The sequence below is a fragment of the Pterocles gutturalis genome, unplaced genomic scaffold (genome assembly GCF_000699245.1).
Source record: "Pterocles gutturalis isolate BGI_N339 unplaced genomic scaffold, ASM69924v1 scaffold28732, whole genome shotgun sequence".
NCBI lineage: Eukaryota > Metazoa > Chordata > Aves > Pterocliformes > Pteroclidae > Pterocles > Pterocles gutturalis.
In genome coordinates, this window is record NW_010108695.1 from 1 (window position 1) to 16,831 (window position 16,831).

Here is a 16,831-nt window from a genome sequence, read left to right on the forward strand (position 1 = left end):
AGGCGCTTGTTGAAGGCTCATCTCAGGGTGTCCGGTTGTTCGCAGGAAATACACGGGCGCTGATGCAAGGAGAACGATGAAATTTGGGTGCCTTTCCTTCCGACAACCCTACGCAGGATTAGTTTTAAACAAAGTGAAAACACTCGAGACCCGCTGGCGTCCTGTGCTCGCAGACTACCAGAACTGCACCGTTGCCATCCATATAGCAGCCAAGGACTGGGAAGATGACACCTGGAGAGCAATTCTTCTGACTAGGTTTGGTATGACACCGAAACAAGTGCAGGATTTGTTGGACGAAGGGGAAAAGTTTGGCAGAGGAGTTATTGCGGGTAAGGAGCCTTGGATTAGATTTTCCAAGTAAGCTTTCAGTCCATTAACTTGTTTCTGTCTAAGACACATCTGCTTCCTACAGTCCTGCTCACTAGAACATGGCTTTAACCCTGACTTTGAAGCAGTGGTGCCTGAGTTGGGACTGCGGGGTTATTTCAATTCCTTATCCCTGTAAGCTGAGGTCTGTGAGGGAAGTTGTAAATAAAATTTGTTCTTTTTCATTGTGTTGGAAATGTGAAGTATCTTTGACCTTTAGGATGAAGGATTTTAGGCCTCAGTTTTGAGAATGCAGTCACTCTGCTAAAAACTTCAGGCTGCAACTCTAAAGGCTGTACAAGAAGTGAAACTGACTTGTGCTAACTTGTCATGCAGTAAGATAGCCTGAAGTGGGCTGCATATTGTTTTGTTTGATGGTAATAAACGTCAGTTTGACACCTGTTACATTTTTAACTCAGGAACTCTTGCTGAAACCATTTTACAGTACTTGTAGTTAAGTGAAGTTGTGATGTTGCAGTGCTTTATATGTCGTTAGAGTGTTACATAAATAAATCCTATTTCAGTTCTACAAATCTTCCATTGCTCTTGTTATTTGAGCAGTGAAGAAGTTTCTGTTAACATGAAGTTAGGATGGAGTGGTGCTTCTTTGCTTGTATTGTGCTCAAGTACAATATATGTTGGTGCACTGTATACTTAGTTTTCATCCAGCACGTTTTGAACTATTTTCTTGTAGGTATCTTTTTGTACACCATCTATCTTGCATTCTCATTTGAATATTTGTAGCTATTCCTGCACAACAAATTACTTCTGTCATATAGACCAAAAAAATTGTTCCAGTTCTAGTGCTGAAAATCTTAGGTACTACATAATATGCAGATTTGTAACCTTGACATAAATTGCATGCTACGTTATGGAGTAGGTATCAAAGGTTCTTTGATCTTTATTTTCATGTTTTTAATCATTAAGCAATATAGAAATTCCCTTTTGTGACACTGAAAGGGGTCCAGAGAGCAGGAATTTCTGTGTAGTTGACGATTTTACAATGTTAATAGAAGATGTCCAGAGAGGAGCAGAGAGAGTTTTATTTTTAATGAAGCTGTTCCATGGCCAAATGTAGCTTGTGAGTTTCGGTAGCAGCTGTTATCTCCTTAGATACAGGCTTCTTTTAACAGAATTCAGTGTCACTGAGTTGTGAATATTGAAAGTGCATGCTTCTCATGTTCTTCACCAGCCTGTTGCACGGGCCATCTGCTGCAGTGAATGACACTGGTTTGAGGTGTGGATGCTTCATCCTGTGTTCTTCTGGTAACAAATTAGCTGATTTTGTGTGTTCTCTGCAAGATTTAATTTTAGAAAACTTTTCTCTAGGAATCAACCAATGAACCAATTTTGTATTTTAATTTTATAATACAGGATTAATTGACATTGGAGAGACATCGCTCTGTCCAGACAACTTGCCCCCTGAAAAGATTCTGGAGCTGGAAAACAAAGCTGTCCTCAGTAACCTGGAACAGAAATATTTGACTGTTATTTCAAATCCCAGATGGCTCCTGGAACCCATTCCTGCCAGAGGGGCAAAAGGTGTGTTTCAGGTGGACATCCCTGAAGAACTGATCCCTTCAGAAGTGTAGGTGTTACCCCCCCACTATTACTTTTCCTGCCTAAATGCAAACTTGTAATAATGCACAACTCAGTATCTTTACCAGAGAGTTGTTGAGGATTCCCTTCCAAAACTAATCATTTGAACTAGGAAGTTGTCATGGGTTAAGCACAGACTGCTTAAAGTTAACTCTGTTAATTTATTTTTTCTCCCTCTTCTTCATAAATAGCTAGCAAGAGGCTGTGTTTTGGATTTAGGCTCAGGACAGGAGCTGATAAGAACGATATGTTGTTCTGCTGCCAAGGTCAGCAGACAAGCAGAGAGACACAGTCCAGCTGCTAGCCTGGGATTTGCTCTTGGGTTAAGATTGAGAACCAGACTGACCAATGATTTATTCCATGTCATGCACGTCATGCCCAGTATATAGGTAAGAACTCCCGCAAGAGTGCTCTCTTTTGCCTTCGCTCCGCTTTCGGTTTTGGTGCTCTCTTCTGGCTCTGCATCGCTCTCCCAAGGCCTTCCCCCCCCTCCCCCTACACACACTCTGGTCTCGGACGCTCCAATCGTTATCTCCGTTCTGTGAGTTTCGGGATCCTCCCTCTCCGGGGGGATCGTTAGCTGTGGCCAGGTGGTCGTTTTTCCCCCACTCTGGTCAGCTCTCGGTCCGGGATGCTGGGACTGTTATCTCCGTTCCGTGAGTGCGTCCGGGAGCGGTGCACTCACCCCGCCCCCACCCCCCCATTTGGGCGAATTGTGAGTGTAGTTCTGGGGATCGTTAGCTGTGGCCAGGTGGTCGTTTTTCCCCCACTCTGGTCAGCTCTCGGTCCGGGATGCTGGGACTGTTATCTCCGTTCTGTGAGTGCCTCCGGATACTCAACAGTATCACTGTTGAGTGTAATTCTGGGATCGTTAGCCAGCAACAGGCGGAGCCTTTGGTCATCGGGGGGCAGGGGCAGTATCATTGTGTGTCACTCATTCTTCCCCCTCCTCCGGAATCGCTGGCCCAGAGCGGGCTGGGCTTTTGGTTGTCAGGTGGGGGGGCAGTGTCACTGTGTATCACACATTTGTATATTTGTATATAGTATTGTTTTTAATATTATTGTATTTTGGTTTTGTAGTTTAGTTATTAAATTGTCCTTATCTCAACCCCTGAGTCCTCTTTACTATTTAACCCTTTTATTCTCTCTCCCATCATTGGGTGTGTGTGGCTTGGCCCTGAGCCAAGGGCTAACCCACCACAGAAGTACATTTGAAGAACTGCTCTTTTGAGGCAAAATAAACAAAAGATAATTTTTATGACCATTACTGGAAATTCTTAATGGTTTACTAGATTTTTCCTATATAAATAGCTAAGTAAATGCAGTATTGTGTGCCAATTGAAAATGCTAGTAAATGGTGCATGCGTCTCTGATTATATGAGGAAGACCTTGTAGGCCCCTCCAGAAAAACGGTGCTTGAAAGCAGGCTGCCATCAGTAATACAACATCTGTCTCAGAGCCCACTCCTAATCTGACATTTGCAGGATCACTGAGAAAGAAACCATCTAAGAAAAGGCCAGTCCTAGGGCCTTCTCACAGGCAGAGATGTGCCAGATGAGGTTTCTGCACATGGTGTGTTATGTGCTGTCACTGTAGAAGTTACAGAAAGGAGCAGATTTGCCTCATTCACAGGATAGGTCCGCTATTGGAAAGAAGATCCTTGTATAAAATTAAATGAAGCACGTAGTATAATATTTCTTTCTCTCATTTAAGATGAAAAATACTAGCAAGCTTTGAAAAAAATCTGACATTGAATTAAAGACAAGTATGAAGAGTAACAAATAGAAGTCACTAATTTTGGCACTTTCAGAGTTCTTCTGAATTCACCTCCTGCATCACAATGAAAATCTCATTTGACTTTCTAGTGCAAGGCCCAAGGCCAGGCCCTGGCATGGCTCTAAAAACAGGACAGGACAGCTGGCAGAGGGTTTGTATTCAGAAATTATATTGGAACACTTAGGAGACTCTCCTCCCTTGGACTATGCAACTTCTACAAGAACTGTGGAAGGCACCTAGGCTGGTGTCCAAGGCCCTTGCCTACAGGTCCGCTGTCACTTGGCAGGTGTGGTCTTCATGGGTGCAGAGGTGTGCATGTTCTCCCTTGGACCTGCTGTGCACAGACCGCTCTCCTCCTCAGAAGGTTTCCCACACAAGCTCAACATCTGGTTTTCTTTTCTGGTGGTGTGCATGCAAATCCGTGTCCAGCAAAAATCCTGCTTCGCTTATACTTCTTTAGCAGACATGGAAAATGTCTTCTAAAATTTGGGTTGTAGTAGAAGTGAAACTAAGAAAGGCAAAGGGGAAAAGAGTTGTCACCACCTTGAGACTGGAAACCACAACAATACAAGAAGAAGTTTAATTGCAAAAGGGAAATGTGGATCTTAAAAAGGACTATTGGGGCATTCTAAATCTGAAGTTTAGACTGAATAAAATGGTGTGATCCAGTCTTGTTAAGTAGTAACCAGCCCTCTGGTTTTTGCACTTCATAGCAGAGAAGCGTAGGATTTTCAAAAGCATACAAACTGATGTAGAAACCCCAATTCCCTTACTTTTCAGCACCTTTAGCGTGGAGTGAACATGTAGGTAACTCTATGATGCTGACAAGTACCTTGTCAGCCTTCAGCAAATGTCACAAGAAAACTGTACATCTGATACAGCAAGACACAGCAAATACAAAAAAAAAAAGCCAATACCATGTGCGTATGTTTTCATTTTTTCTGTTCAAAGTAATTGGAAATAACCAATGTATAGTTTATCAGCATTTCTACTACTTAGAAACACTACCTCAAAAACTCCTGAACATGAGCTGGGAAGCAAATTACAATCCTCTTCTCTTATGTAGTAAAGGCTTCTTTCATTGGAACAGAAAACTGTCCCACTAGAATATTTGGAGAGTTAGTTTGCACAGAGATGATCCAACATACCTCCTTAGCTGTGTCTTCTGCTGGCAAGTCATTGCATGGGCCCAATTTTGGAAAATCCCACAGCTTTCTGATGAATCCATGCAGGTAGAGGTGATGAGTGAAGCTTCTCATGCTCCCACTTTCAAAAATTTTCAGACGTCCTCTCCTTGATAGTACTTCCTCTTCAAACAATTTTTTGTCAATCACTACACACTTTCCATTGCCCCCCCACCAAAGGGATTCAAACTCATTGCTTTCAACAATGTCCCAGAGCTTCTTCAGAAAGCTGAAGCGTGTAGAAGCATTGCCTTTGCTAGAGCTCTCCTCAGATGATTTTGGATGCTCTCTTGTTGACCTGGATTGCTTAGTCGGAGTTTGTAAAGACCTTTCTTCTATCGGAGGTTGAAAGGCAGCATCACCAGCTGCTCTTTTGTCACATGCTGGATAGAGAGAAGTAGTCAAGCCTGACGACTCAACTCCCTTGTCCAGAACAGAATCACCTGAAGTTTCCAATGAGGAAAGCTCCATTTGAAATTCTTTTTTCTCAGTTGGAGTACAGTTTTCACCTGAACCCTAGCAGCTAGGCTGTCCTGCCAGCCAGCCAGCTGAAAGGAACTGACCAACTGACTGAATTCCAAAGGAGAATTCTCAAACATCCTGTAACACCATGCTGAGCAACTGTGACATCAGAGAGCAGCATCCATTTTCTAGTGACATGGAACAGCAGCTAAACAGCACTTGCTGCTTTTCATATATGTTTTTTTTTTCTTTTTACTCGAGCCAAAAAGTAAATAGAACTGCAATGAAATGTTAAGTGCAGTGACAGGACAGTGCTGCCATGGGTTTCAGCTAGTAGCTAGTCCACAGGGAGGAAGAGAGAATGAAAGCGCTGCATGTCTCCAGTTTTTCAGTTGTACACCTTTCACCCACACTGAAATGTCTGTGCACTCTTTGCTCGTATCTCATGGCCATGCTCACACTAAGAAAACATGACCCATGGTGTTTGAGCTACTTTAACTGTGGGTTCACCTAAACACAAAGGGCAGCTGCGAGGATGTAGGAATATCAGACATGTTTTTATAAACTACTGGAGTATAGGTTTCAAAGACTAGATTTCTCTAAAGCACCTGGAAGTCCAAGACAATCTGTGAAAGGAGGTCTTTCTTCAAACAAGAACGAACTGGTACGAACCCCAGTGAGCTCCTATCCTGAAAAGTTTCATCATTTACACCAACACAAAGTTGTGAATGAAGACCAAGCTATGATATTTATACCAGCTAACTGACAACTGTAAAACCTACAACCCATATTTCTGGCATAGATGGCACACACAATGCAAGAGGGAACAGCCTATTCAACAGCCACTGTAACGGGAAAATGGTGTACCTGCTGGTCAAGAAGAATTAAAATATGAAACTGGAAAAGCAACAAATGCAAATCTTGGCTCCTAAGCCAGTACAAAAGTTGAAATACATGAAAATTTACACAGCTAACTCAAAAACATCATGTAAGTTGCCATACATTCTATTTGCCCCCAAAAAAGCTTTCAAGTTTTGTCCGAGAAGGACAAACTCCTGTGCCTCTGTAGTTAAGACAATGATTGTGGCTGAAGAGAAAAAGGAGGAAAGAGGTACTACACTAAAAAGTCCCCAAAGCATTTAAAACAAACAAGGAAGTTAAATGTATATTTACGACCTAAAAGACACTTGGAATAGCATAGGCATTTCATACAAGGTTTTTAAAAAAATACTCTTAGATAATACTTACACTGTACAGGACAAGACTTTTAAACAATATATTACACTGCTAAAATGGTCATATAAATACTATACAGGCAAGTGTGCAACCAATCCATTAGGAAGGTTTACAAATTACACCACCACATATCTCTGGAAAAGCTCTCAGATTATCTTCAAGATCTCTGATTTGTGTAATCCAAGCCACTGATTCAGCAATATCTATTTTAAAGTAATTGGGACAAGGCATGAGATGAAATACATTTGTCTGTGGATTCCCAGTTCAAGTTTAACGTGCTACTGTCATCTTAATCTGGCATATCAATGTTTAATTTGGGAGGTGGAATCACGTATTTTCCAGGACTCTGTGTAATGACCACTCCAGTCTTTTTTCGAAACATTGGTGCAATTTTTGGTGGTTCAGGCAGTGGTGTTTCTTCTGTTTCCTCATTATCTTCATGATGAAGATCATAAGAAATATTTCCATATTCTCGTAAGAATGGGAAAATTTCAAGCAGGAACTGGCAAAAGTCTTTGCGAATTCCAAACCACCCTAAAAAAAAATCATTTCACATTATTGCAAAACAGAATGGAAATTAAGTACGCAGACTATGCAATCTCATTTTAAGTTCTCTTGATTGTTTGCATATGAACAATACAAAATTTGTTAGTTCTGCTTCTCAGTGTTACTTACACCTATCACATAACATTACAGTTCAGATACCCACATAGATATACAGGCAGAATATATATGTGTATTTGCATGCCTCTGCATGTCTGTGTGTGTATATCCGTATGAATAAGTTACAGCTATACTACCACAGCAAGAATCCATTTCATTTCACATGTTTAACAGTGTCAGGTCACATCAGTACACAGAAAGAGCACAAAAGACTCTGCATCTTAATCAAAGCCATCAGTGCCACATGGGAAGACATTCATGCCAACTTTTGTTTAATACATATAGATTACAATACCAGAGGGAATGTCATGGCATAGCCAGACATAGATTAGTAAATATATGGCTTCAGTATTCCCCAGATGCTTCTGTTAGCAAAATACGATGTCAGGAGTATCTCATCCTTGGTATCACCCGTGCTAGATTAGAAAACAGTACACCTTCTGTGTTTGTCCTCTGTTTTACTAGATGCAAGGACTTGGAAAGAGAGCATTTTAAGTGCCACTTGTCATTCAGCAGATGGCATTTCTCTATCAACCAACACCAAAGGTCAGCATTAAAAGGAATAACCTCCCCAAGTCAAATCTTTCACACTGAATGAAAGCAAGGGTTTAAGCATTTGCCAGGGAAGATCCCATACAGTCCATCTTTTTGCAGAGATTATATTTCATGGCCAGCTGGTGTATTTCTCTTTGTGTTTTCGAGGTGGATTTGCATGCAAGTCTTCTGTGGCTCACTTCAGGTGAAGAGTCTTTTTTAAAAATTTACATAAATATTTATTAATCCTACAGAAGACAAAATAGACATGTGGTTTTCCAAAAAGACTAATTTGGCCACAAATTATCAAGGGCACACATTAATGAAAATTATAGTAACTCATAACAATGTTCCGTGCAATAATATAAAAATAAACTAAAAGTATAGAGATGAGCTCAGTCATGACCAAAGAAAGAAACTCTCAATATACTTCACAACTGGACCAAAACTGAAGTGAGTTTATAAGACAAACGTCACAGCTGGTTCCTTTTGACTCTGAAAAGTTGTATTGCCTTGTCAACAAGGAACACAAACTGCAATGTGGATGGGAAGAGCTACTCCTCTGCAGTGGTTCAGTAACATTAGGTGGCTGAAAGTGCAAACGTTCCTTTTGGCAGTGCTAGTTGTGGTAGGGGTAAAAGCCTAGAAAATCTACACTGGCCACTCAGGCAACTGAAGTTAGAACTAAACAGCACAGAGGGCTATTTGGCCAAAGAGGAAAGAGAATACTAGTTCAGGCTACTTGGACAAACGCTAATTAGAAATGGCAGGTGCTACACTATTTTGAGAACCCAGAGTAGGAAGATCCAGTCACATCCCAGGAGAATGAAACCCATGGAAATAAGGAAGGATAAAAGGCTAAGTTACAATTAAAATCCCACGGAGATTTCAGGTTGAGTCCAAGCAGAAGTTATGCTCTTATGGGAATAAGAAATACAAGCAAGAGACACTGTAAACACTGAAAACTTACTAAAATAACCTGAAAGCAATAGTAACAGGCACATCTGAATTCTTTTATGAGAATATACACAAAAAACACAAAAGTGTAAAAATACAGATCTTCAAAAACATTTAAGCCTTGAGTTTCAAGCCATTTCCATTATTTTTAAATACTTACAGTGATTTCCTCCTTTTTGTCCAAATGTTGTTGCCATTAAAGTTATCAGTGAAAGCCAGAGAGGAACAAATATGGGTATAAAAGAAAAAGAATTATGCCCATCCAGTCTGTGTACTAGTAAGATCTAAATGGCAAAAAAAAAAAAATACAATGTCAGTTTAATTGCAATACCCACTTCTAAGCTTCTTAAAACATATGCTGATCTCAGATCTTTAACTTCACACATCTGTGAAGCAAAACAGCCTCCACAGAAACAGTTCCAATGCGAGCCATATTTTATTCAAACTTTAAAGAAACATAGAATTCTTGGTTTGCTTTCATATTTGCTGTGAATATTTTATTCCAAACCAAAAAGCAGTATTCACATTTTAGTAGGTTCAAAAAAAGACATGGCAACATTCATCACTCACTGAAAAAAGAACAAGATACATAAAATTCATTCTGCTTTTTCCTACCTCAAAGGTGAGCAGTGGAACTACAATTGTCATCCAGCTGACCGCCATCGTTATGTGTGTCCTCCTTTGCTCAGCAATCACGTCCATGGAGCGCAAGAACAGAACAGACCATACAATGTAGTAGAGCACTACTAGACACAGAAAAGACATCAAGATCCACAGTGGAACACAAACAACCTGCAAGAAAAAGAAATTAACTGCTTTTTCCACCCCCACAGTGAGACATTTTTATCAGTTTGATTTGTTTCAGGTGTGGGTTTTTTAAATAAAGCAAGTCTACATGTAAAGTCTAAACAAGAAAAAGAAATTTAAATCTAATGCTCTTCAACTAATACAATCTCTAACAGAAAAGCTTCACAAATCACATGCACTATTGGGAGCTGCATCAGCTCTTTGGGGTTCCTCAGTTAGCTTTGTAAACCCCATCCAGCTGAAACAATTTAAAATTAAGTCCATGTAGTTCAACTCTAATCAGACTTATGTGATTTTACATGGGCTCAAACAGTACTTGAAATTGATGTGAGCAAGTATTTTCTACACTGGACACCTCACTTGAAACAGTTTTGAAATTGGATCCTTTTCCTAGTTTTTTTGAAAATAGAAAGGACAGTCATGATCATGCCAGATTATCAGTTTTATGGTAGTTTACAAAATCCCAGACACAGAAACAGTGCTTTTATATTCTAAAGGCACTTGGGGCAGGAGATCTCAGCAGTTTTGACTGTCACCACTTGCGCAAAGTGTATTGACGTGCATGGTAACACAACATATAAAACAAATTATTCACCACACCGTATTTACCATCACATTCCCTAACTCACCAATCATTTTCATGGCTATTTTAGTGTTCCCATTGGAAACTTTTGGTTAGGATTTCTCTTTCAACAACTGATCAGAGATTAATTGCAGCTGATGGCACATGCTTCTCCCACTACGGATGAAATGCCCAAAGGACAGCCTCTGTTTCCCATGACCACTGAATGGAACGCCAGACCTTCAGTGAAGGATCGTTAAGTGAGCAAAAACGCGATCATGGACTGTGATCATACATTAACTGTTCCCTATAGTAAGTATCTTTATGAAATTCAGCATTTAAACAACAATAAGAAGAAAACATTTGTTACATACAAGCCACGGCCATCTGATGATCTCGTCTAGCCTGAGTGCAATAAAGATGAATTGTAGAATATTGACTGAACACAAGATTTCCAGCTAGGAAAAAAACAAACAACATTAGTTAACTCTTAGTATGAGAAAGCTGTTTCCAAGGTAATCAAAGAATCTGTCAAAGGACTTTTCCAACTCTGTGCTTATCACTGCAATATGGAGCATAATTTGCATTTACATTAGATATTACTAAGCATCCTTAAATTTGTGATGCTGTGATCCCAATAGAGTAACTGTAGAGGCAGCTGTCTCCTGAGGAAAGACCTTCCTCATATTAAAAAAAAAAAAAAATGAAATAAAGCACTACCTGCAACACTTATTTGAGCAATCAGATAAATAAGAAAAAACTAATCAGACTGAAAAAAAACCAAAGTTTAAAAGTCCCAGGTCTATCTGGGGGCAAAAAGAAATACATAGAATAGAGGAAGATGACATCCAAATTCAATCATTTACTGAATAATTGAGAGTTATTTTAAATGACACTGAACACACTTGGGTTTTGAGGCAATCCAGAAAAGCAACACTTCTCGTTAAAAAACATTAATGAAAGCTTTTCAAATGTCCCACTTGCCACTATGAGAACTAACCCTAGATTATACTTGATTATATCAAGTTTGTGACTAGCTTGAATAAAATGAAACAATGAAACATCATCAGACTCAGCAAGATTCTGTTTGTAAAGTTCATGGGCAAGCCTACATGGGTAGGAATTTCAAAGATCAAACAGAAAATTATTATCTGAAAAGACTAACTGAAGCTCTTGAGTGTAAGTTAGGAACATTTTCAATTTAAAAAAAATAGTGTAACACATAAAAAAGCTTTTTCTGTGTCCACCATGATATGCAGACAAAACCCCACTATGTACTTACTGATCACCTCATCAGTTGCAGAATAGGAACAAGAAGACAATACGCTTTCAGAGTAAATAATTATGAAAATAATAATAGATTAACTACTTTACTTGTGTCAAAAAATAATATCCTGAATTAAAGACTGGCCCCTCTTATGCTTCTAGCAAATGAAAATGAAATAATTAAATCTTCCCATAGTAAAAAGAAAAGTAGAACAGCACTAAGTGAAGATGACAAAAGAGTGAAAAAAATGAGCTGACAGTTCAACTGCATAACTGATTTTCTTTGAGACAGCTGTTGCCTTTTAGGGGTGAGTGGATTCCATTTTTTTCTGCTAGCACTTTGCAGCTGTGCAGTCATCTGTAAATCAATGGGCAATCAAGCATCATCCAGAAGACAGCAAGTACTTCTATGTGGATTTTACTTTTAGGAATGGTGAACTGTGACCAGAACTCTGCAAAATCAAATTATATTTGCAATATTTTAAAAATCAACAATGTAAGGTATTAGTTTACCAGCTATCCTAACAATCGCTTACCAAAAATGTTTCTCTCTCAAGAAAGAAACTTGGCTTATACTAATGGTAAGGAAATACTCCCCTGAAATAAAAAAAAATTTGAAAAAGCTGAACCTCATCAAAAAATCAGATTTTTAATCATCATGGGGTAGTTTGAGGACATAGCAAAAAAAAAAATTCCTTAAAATAGTATCAATTCAGTAAAAATTTCAAAATACCACAACCGTGAGAAGATCTTGAGCATCCTTACAAAGTTCTTCCAAAACCAAAAGCAGTGAGTTAGAGAGGAAAGAAGATGGAGGCCGAAAATAAAAACCTACTGGTTTATGCCTACCATCTGCATTCCCCAATTAAAGATTAAGCACACAGATTGGGATAGCAAGAAATTTTCAACCCTGATTATCTAAAGCTCTGGAAGTTCAGTTCTGCCTAGGGACAGTGCTTATAATCGGTGGAATTTTCTTCAGTAATTTCTGCTTACATGTCTAGTATTAGTCCATATTGCAGAGTTTGCAGTGAGTTCTTTTAACACACAATAATCAAAAGACAGGTTTAAAACATGCTGCAATTTGGTAGTTGAAAAAACTAGAAGAGATTAGAAAAAATTATTATTCCCCATCCTGATTTTTCACCCTAGCAGGTCTGTGCAAACAATTAATGCAGCTGATGCAGCCATCCATATCACGCTTTAATGAGACATGAACTGTAACAGAATTGATAAGAGTCTGGCATTGCCACTAATTTTGCACACCACAAATGAAGCATTACCTCCAGAGACCTGTCATGTCGGAATCCCCACACACAAGCTGCAACTGACACCGGAGACACAAAGAATAACGGCATGAAGACCAGAAGCCAGAAATGGGTTCCTCTTTCGATCCTGTCACACACCAGAACCTCAAACATCAGCAGCAGCAGGTGGATGCCCACGGCAATTAACATAGCTTTGAACTCCACACAGGTTTCTCCTTCTGCTCTAGAGAGGAGAAGGAAGCACGCAGTTCACTTGTCAATAGGAAAGCACACTCTCCTGCAAACATCCCACAACAGTTTTTTCCCCATTGTTAAGCTTCAGGTAGTAACACTTGTTTACAATGAAAACATACATTATGCCCAAAGAGCCATAATTAAACTACATTGTTAATGGTGCCACAGGATTTCTTGCCCCTAAAGCTGAACCTTTAGAGTATTTCACTCAAAGGAGGCAGTGGGATTTTTACAACTTGAAAATTTTCTAAAGATTCCATAACTGTGCAGCTAACACAGGACTTTTCCGCTACTACATAAACACTCAGGTATCACGCACGCTGTTAGGAATCAGCTAAGCCTAAAATTATCTGAGTGGTTCCTGCACCAGCTTTCACTGAATAAACATCTTTCTCCAGGATTTCTTTATTCAGCACAATCAGCATATTGCAACAGAATATTATCTATTACTAACAAGTAAAACACCTGTAAAATAACAGCACACACAGAGAAACCACACTTTTTCCTGCACAAGCAGGACCTCTACTAGAAGAGGCAAACAAAACCTGAACCACACAATATAGCGAATCAGAACAAAACCTGTGCACAACATCTTTCCTTTAATATTCACCACAGACAGAAAAGAGGCTTGAATTTATTGCACTTCATTTAAGGTAGTTTTTCTTGTCCCCTGGCACGTTCAAATTCACATCCTATGCGGATTACAAAAAAGTAAACACTGATGTATTGAAAGGTCTGAAAGTTATTTTACCCTAGACTGACAATCAAAACATCAGTGTTAAACAACTTTAACAAAATCCAAAAGGAATCTACAGAATTTGTTGCCACAAACATCTTAATTTGCAAATGTTACACATGTGCCTATATTAGTGTATTAAACTACTTGAACATTTCTTATAAAATGGCAACTAAAGTCTGAAAAAAATTCTCTATGTTCACTGCATAATCAAGAACCACTGAACATTCATCTGTATGTTCACTGAGGTTATATGCACATCAAGGAGGGGGAAAAAAAAATCATCATTCTTTAGGCTGATCTGTACCTGTCAGGAAACTGATTTTGAAAATAATCCAATTAAATAAGGTATCTTCCTAGTGCATACGAAGATACCTATTTCTATATAGCTTGTACTAAAGCAAAGAATTCCCAACACTTTTAACAGAAAAGCACAAAAAGTCACTCCATGAGAAATTTTAGCTTTCCAAAGACAATATTGTTGAAGCCTGTGATAAACTGTTGCAACTAGGATTAAGACATCCATAACTGCATAAAGCTGATTGCATACACCATAGGTTGTGATAATTATTTTAAATATGCTGAAAACAAGCCTTCTGGATGCTATATCTTATGTTGTTAGGAAGCCTATTTATTAATTTTATTCAGTACAGAAAACACATTATGTTCCCTCTGTTTTGCAAAATAAATCTCCTCAACTTACCGATACTGCGGGTTTCGGGCCCATACTCCTGTTCCCACTGAGGCACCAACAATCACCATTAACTTCCAGAGCCATATTGGAGCAAATACAGCCCAGTAACTCCATTGAATTTTGTCATCCAGACGCAGGGAGAGCAACACAGAAAAAAGCAGCAGGCAGGCATAAATGAGAAACTTGCTATGAAACAAACAAAAAAAACCCAGAGTCAGAAATTAAGGCAGGCACCTTAACATGAACTTTGTAGAGAACAAGAAAATCAGTCATAGCTGAAATTTAATCAGGGTACTTGATAACAGAAAACGTGTGTCCAACTTCTTTGAAAAGAATCAAATCACTTCTGAAGAGTCAGATATTTCATCATAAAGATAGCATATGTCATCTCTTTCACTTATAAAACCATTGCTTCAAGGGAACACATCAAAAGCATTCTTGCATGACAAACTTAATGAATGGCCATCTAGAAATAGTTTCCTCCCACAAGGAACCAGTCAGGAGCTGTATTATTAGACACTCAGAAATGAACCAGTTGTACATGTTTGTAGAAAACGTGTTCTTTCATACAAACCAAATGAGGTAGTCTTTGACATTCCAAATTAAGTTACATAATTTATGTAATTTTATCCACATTGTTTTTATCTAAAGATAAAATCTATTACATATTGTAATAAGGAAGACTCCAGGGATTTTTTTTAAAATTAATTTTACATTCACTTAAAAAAAGCAACATTAAAGGAAAACAAAACCCAACAGGTTAAACTTTTAACAAAGTTACTGATTATACAGTGAAGTTTCTGAGTGGAATACTGAGGATGGTGCTTACAAGTTTACAACAGGTGTGTCAATATATTTTATAAACTAGTCAACCTAAGAATGACTAAATATATCTGGAGTACTTGAGAGCAGTGGCACAGCAATTGCTTGTACCACCAAAAATCAGACAAAATAATTACATAGGGCATGATTTCCTCACACTACAGGAAGGGAAAAGGTCTCCCACCCATTCACCAGGGGATCACAGACTGCTTTATAAAACACCTAACGGGGCTTCAACAACACTTTAGTGAAGTAACTGTAGCTACTGTAATACATGGATAACCTAAGGAAAAGAGTAAATACTTGCTACAGAGTAAAGCAGCAATAGTCAGGAACACCACCCTTACTCCAACAGCACAATTCAAACTACCCACTTTCACCCTCATCAAATAATAAAATATTAATTAGATCAGCATTGCCCCGTTTAGATATCAAGCTGCTTTGTCTCTATTCAGAACAAGTGTCTTATCTACCCCTCAGTAAGAAAAAGCAAGTTTTATTGCATCAGCATCTCCTCACGTGCTGGATCAACCTCAGGATAGGATGATATAAAACAAGTCACTCTTGTGACATCCCCTCCGCTTTCTAGGCTGTTCACACCTTTCCAAAAGTCAATATTTGTGTAATTGGCACTTTCCCTGGCTCCTCAATAAATACAGAGCTAAAACACCATGTGGCAAAATACCTGAGCTGTCCGAGTGCTCCAGTAAACGTTGAAACGTTCAAGATTAAATTATCAGCACAAGTGCAACATTCAGCTTGCTCACTCATCATTTAGACAGCACCCAACTAAGCCACAAGGATTGCTTAGCAATAACAAAACCTTATAAGCTTCTGGAACTTCTGTCCCTCCTTTTCCATGACTTCCAACCACACATATTTAAATTGTTTATTTCAACCTCTCTGCAACAATGCATTTCCTGAAGCACTGGTTGTCCTTCTGTTTGTCTAAACAATCAATGGAACACAGCTTTTTGTAATTACACCCGTGTAAGGCATCTTTCACCAGCTAAGTTTTTCCAGGACTCTTAGTATCTCATGTCACCCTGCACAAGCTCCTTGCAGGCCTCTATTCTGTGGTCTTAAAATACCTGGTAACAGCAAAACCTGCTAAATTAACCTCCTTCTCGCAGCTTCTTTAGAAGTTACCTGTACCCAGCTGGCTTGGCAAGACAGCAGAAGCCCAAGTGGCAGTGACTATCACCTCGTTACATTTAAGAGAGCCCAGAATCACCCCAGCAGTCCTGGGTGTCTCGGGTGAAGCCCGGTGCCTGCACACCCGCACCAAGGAGCCTTCACCGGCTGCTCAATGCCTGGGAGGGTTTCAGGCAGCTGCCTGCCAGCATAGGCCTTTATACCCCCAACCATCAGGCTGAAAACTTCCAAAACCAGAATGAACCTTGGAGCAGTTCGAGAGAGTTACATAATAAAACAAAAAAGACTGAAGTTGGTCTCGGGTGAAGCCCGGTGCCTGCACACCCGCACCAAGGAGCCTTCACCGGCTGCTCAATGCCTGGGAGGGTTTCAGGCAGCTGCCTGCCAGCATAGGCCTTTATACCCCCAACCATCAGGCTGAAAACTTCCAAAACCAGAATGAACCTTGGAGCAGTTCGAGAGAGTTACATAATAAAACAAAAAAGACTGAAGTTGGCCTGGTACCGCAGC

At 39.4% G+C, this 16,831-nt stretch overlaps 2 protein-coding genes across 2 annotated transcripts; one reads left to right on the plus strand and one right to left on the minus strand.

Annotated features, from left to right (window-relative positions):
• The first annotated feature begins 76 nt into the window (after positions 1 to 76).
• On the plus strand, positions 77 to 1,984 carry LOC104458923 (protein CXorf40A-like). The gene is made up of 2 exons (XM_010072733.1): positions 77 to 329; positions 1,741 to 1,984. Exons 1-2 carry the CDS (start codon positions 77 to 79, stop codon positions 1,956 to 1,958), a joined length of 471 nt encoding a protein of 156 aa, XP_010071035.1. The 3' UTR covers positions 1,959 to 1,984.
• Positions 1,985 to 6,877: 4,893 nt separating this feature from the next.
• TMEM185A (transmembrane protein 185A) lies at positions 6,878 to 14,547 on the minus strand. Its single transcript, XM_010072734.1, has 6 exons — positions 14,354 to 14,547; positions 12,696 to 12,903; positions 10,521 to 10,604; positions 9,393 to 9,569; positions 8,938 to 9,061; positions 6,878 to 7,157 (listed from the first exon to the last, which is right to left on the minus strand). The coding sequence occupies exons 1-6, from the start codon at positions 14,410 to 14,412 to the stop codon at positions 6,913 to 6,915; spliced, it is 897 nt and encodes a 298-aa protein (XP_010071036.1). The 5' UTR covers positions 14,413 to 14,547; the 3' UTR covers positions 6,878 to 6,912.
• Positions 14,548 to 16,831: the final 2,284 nt, after the last annotated feature.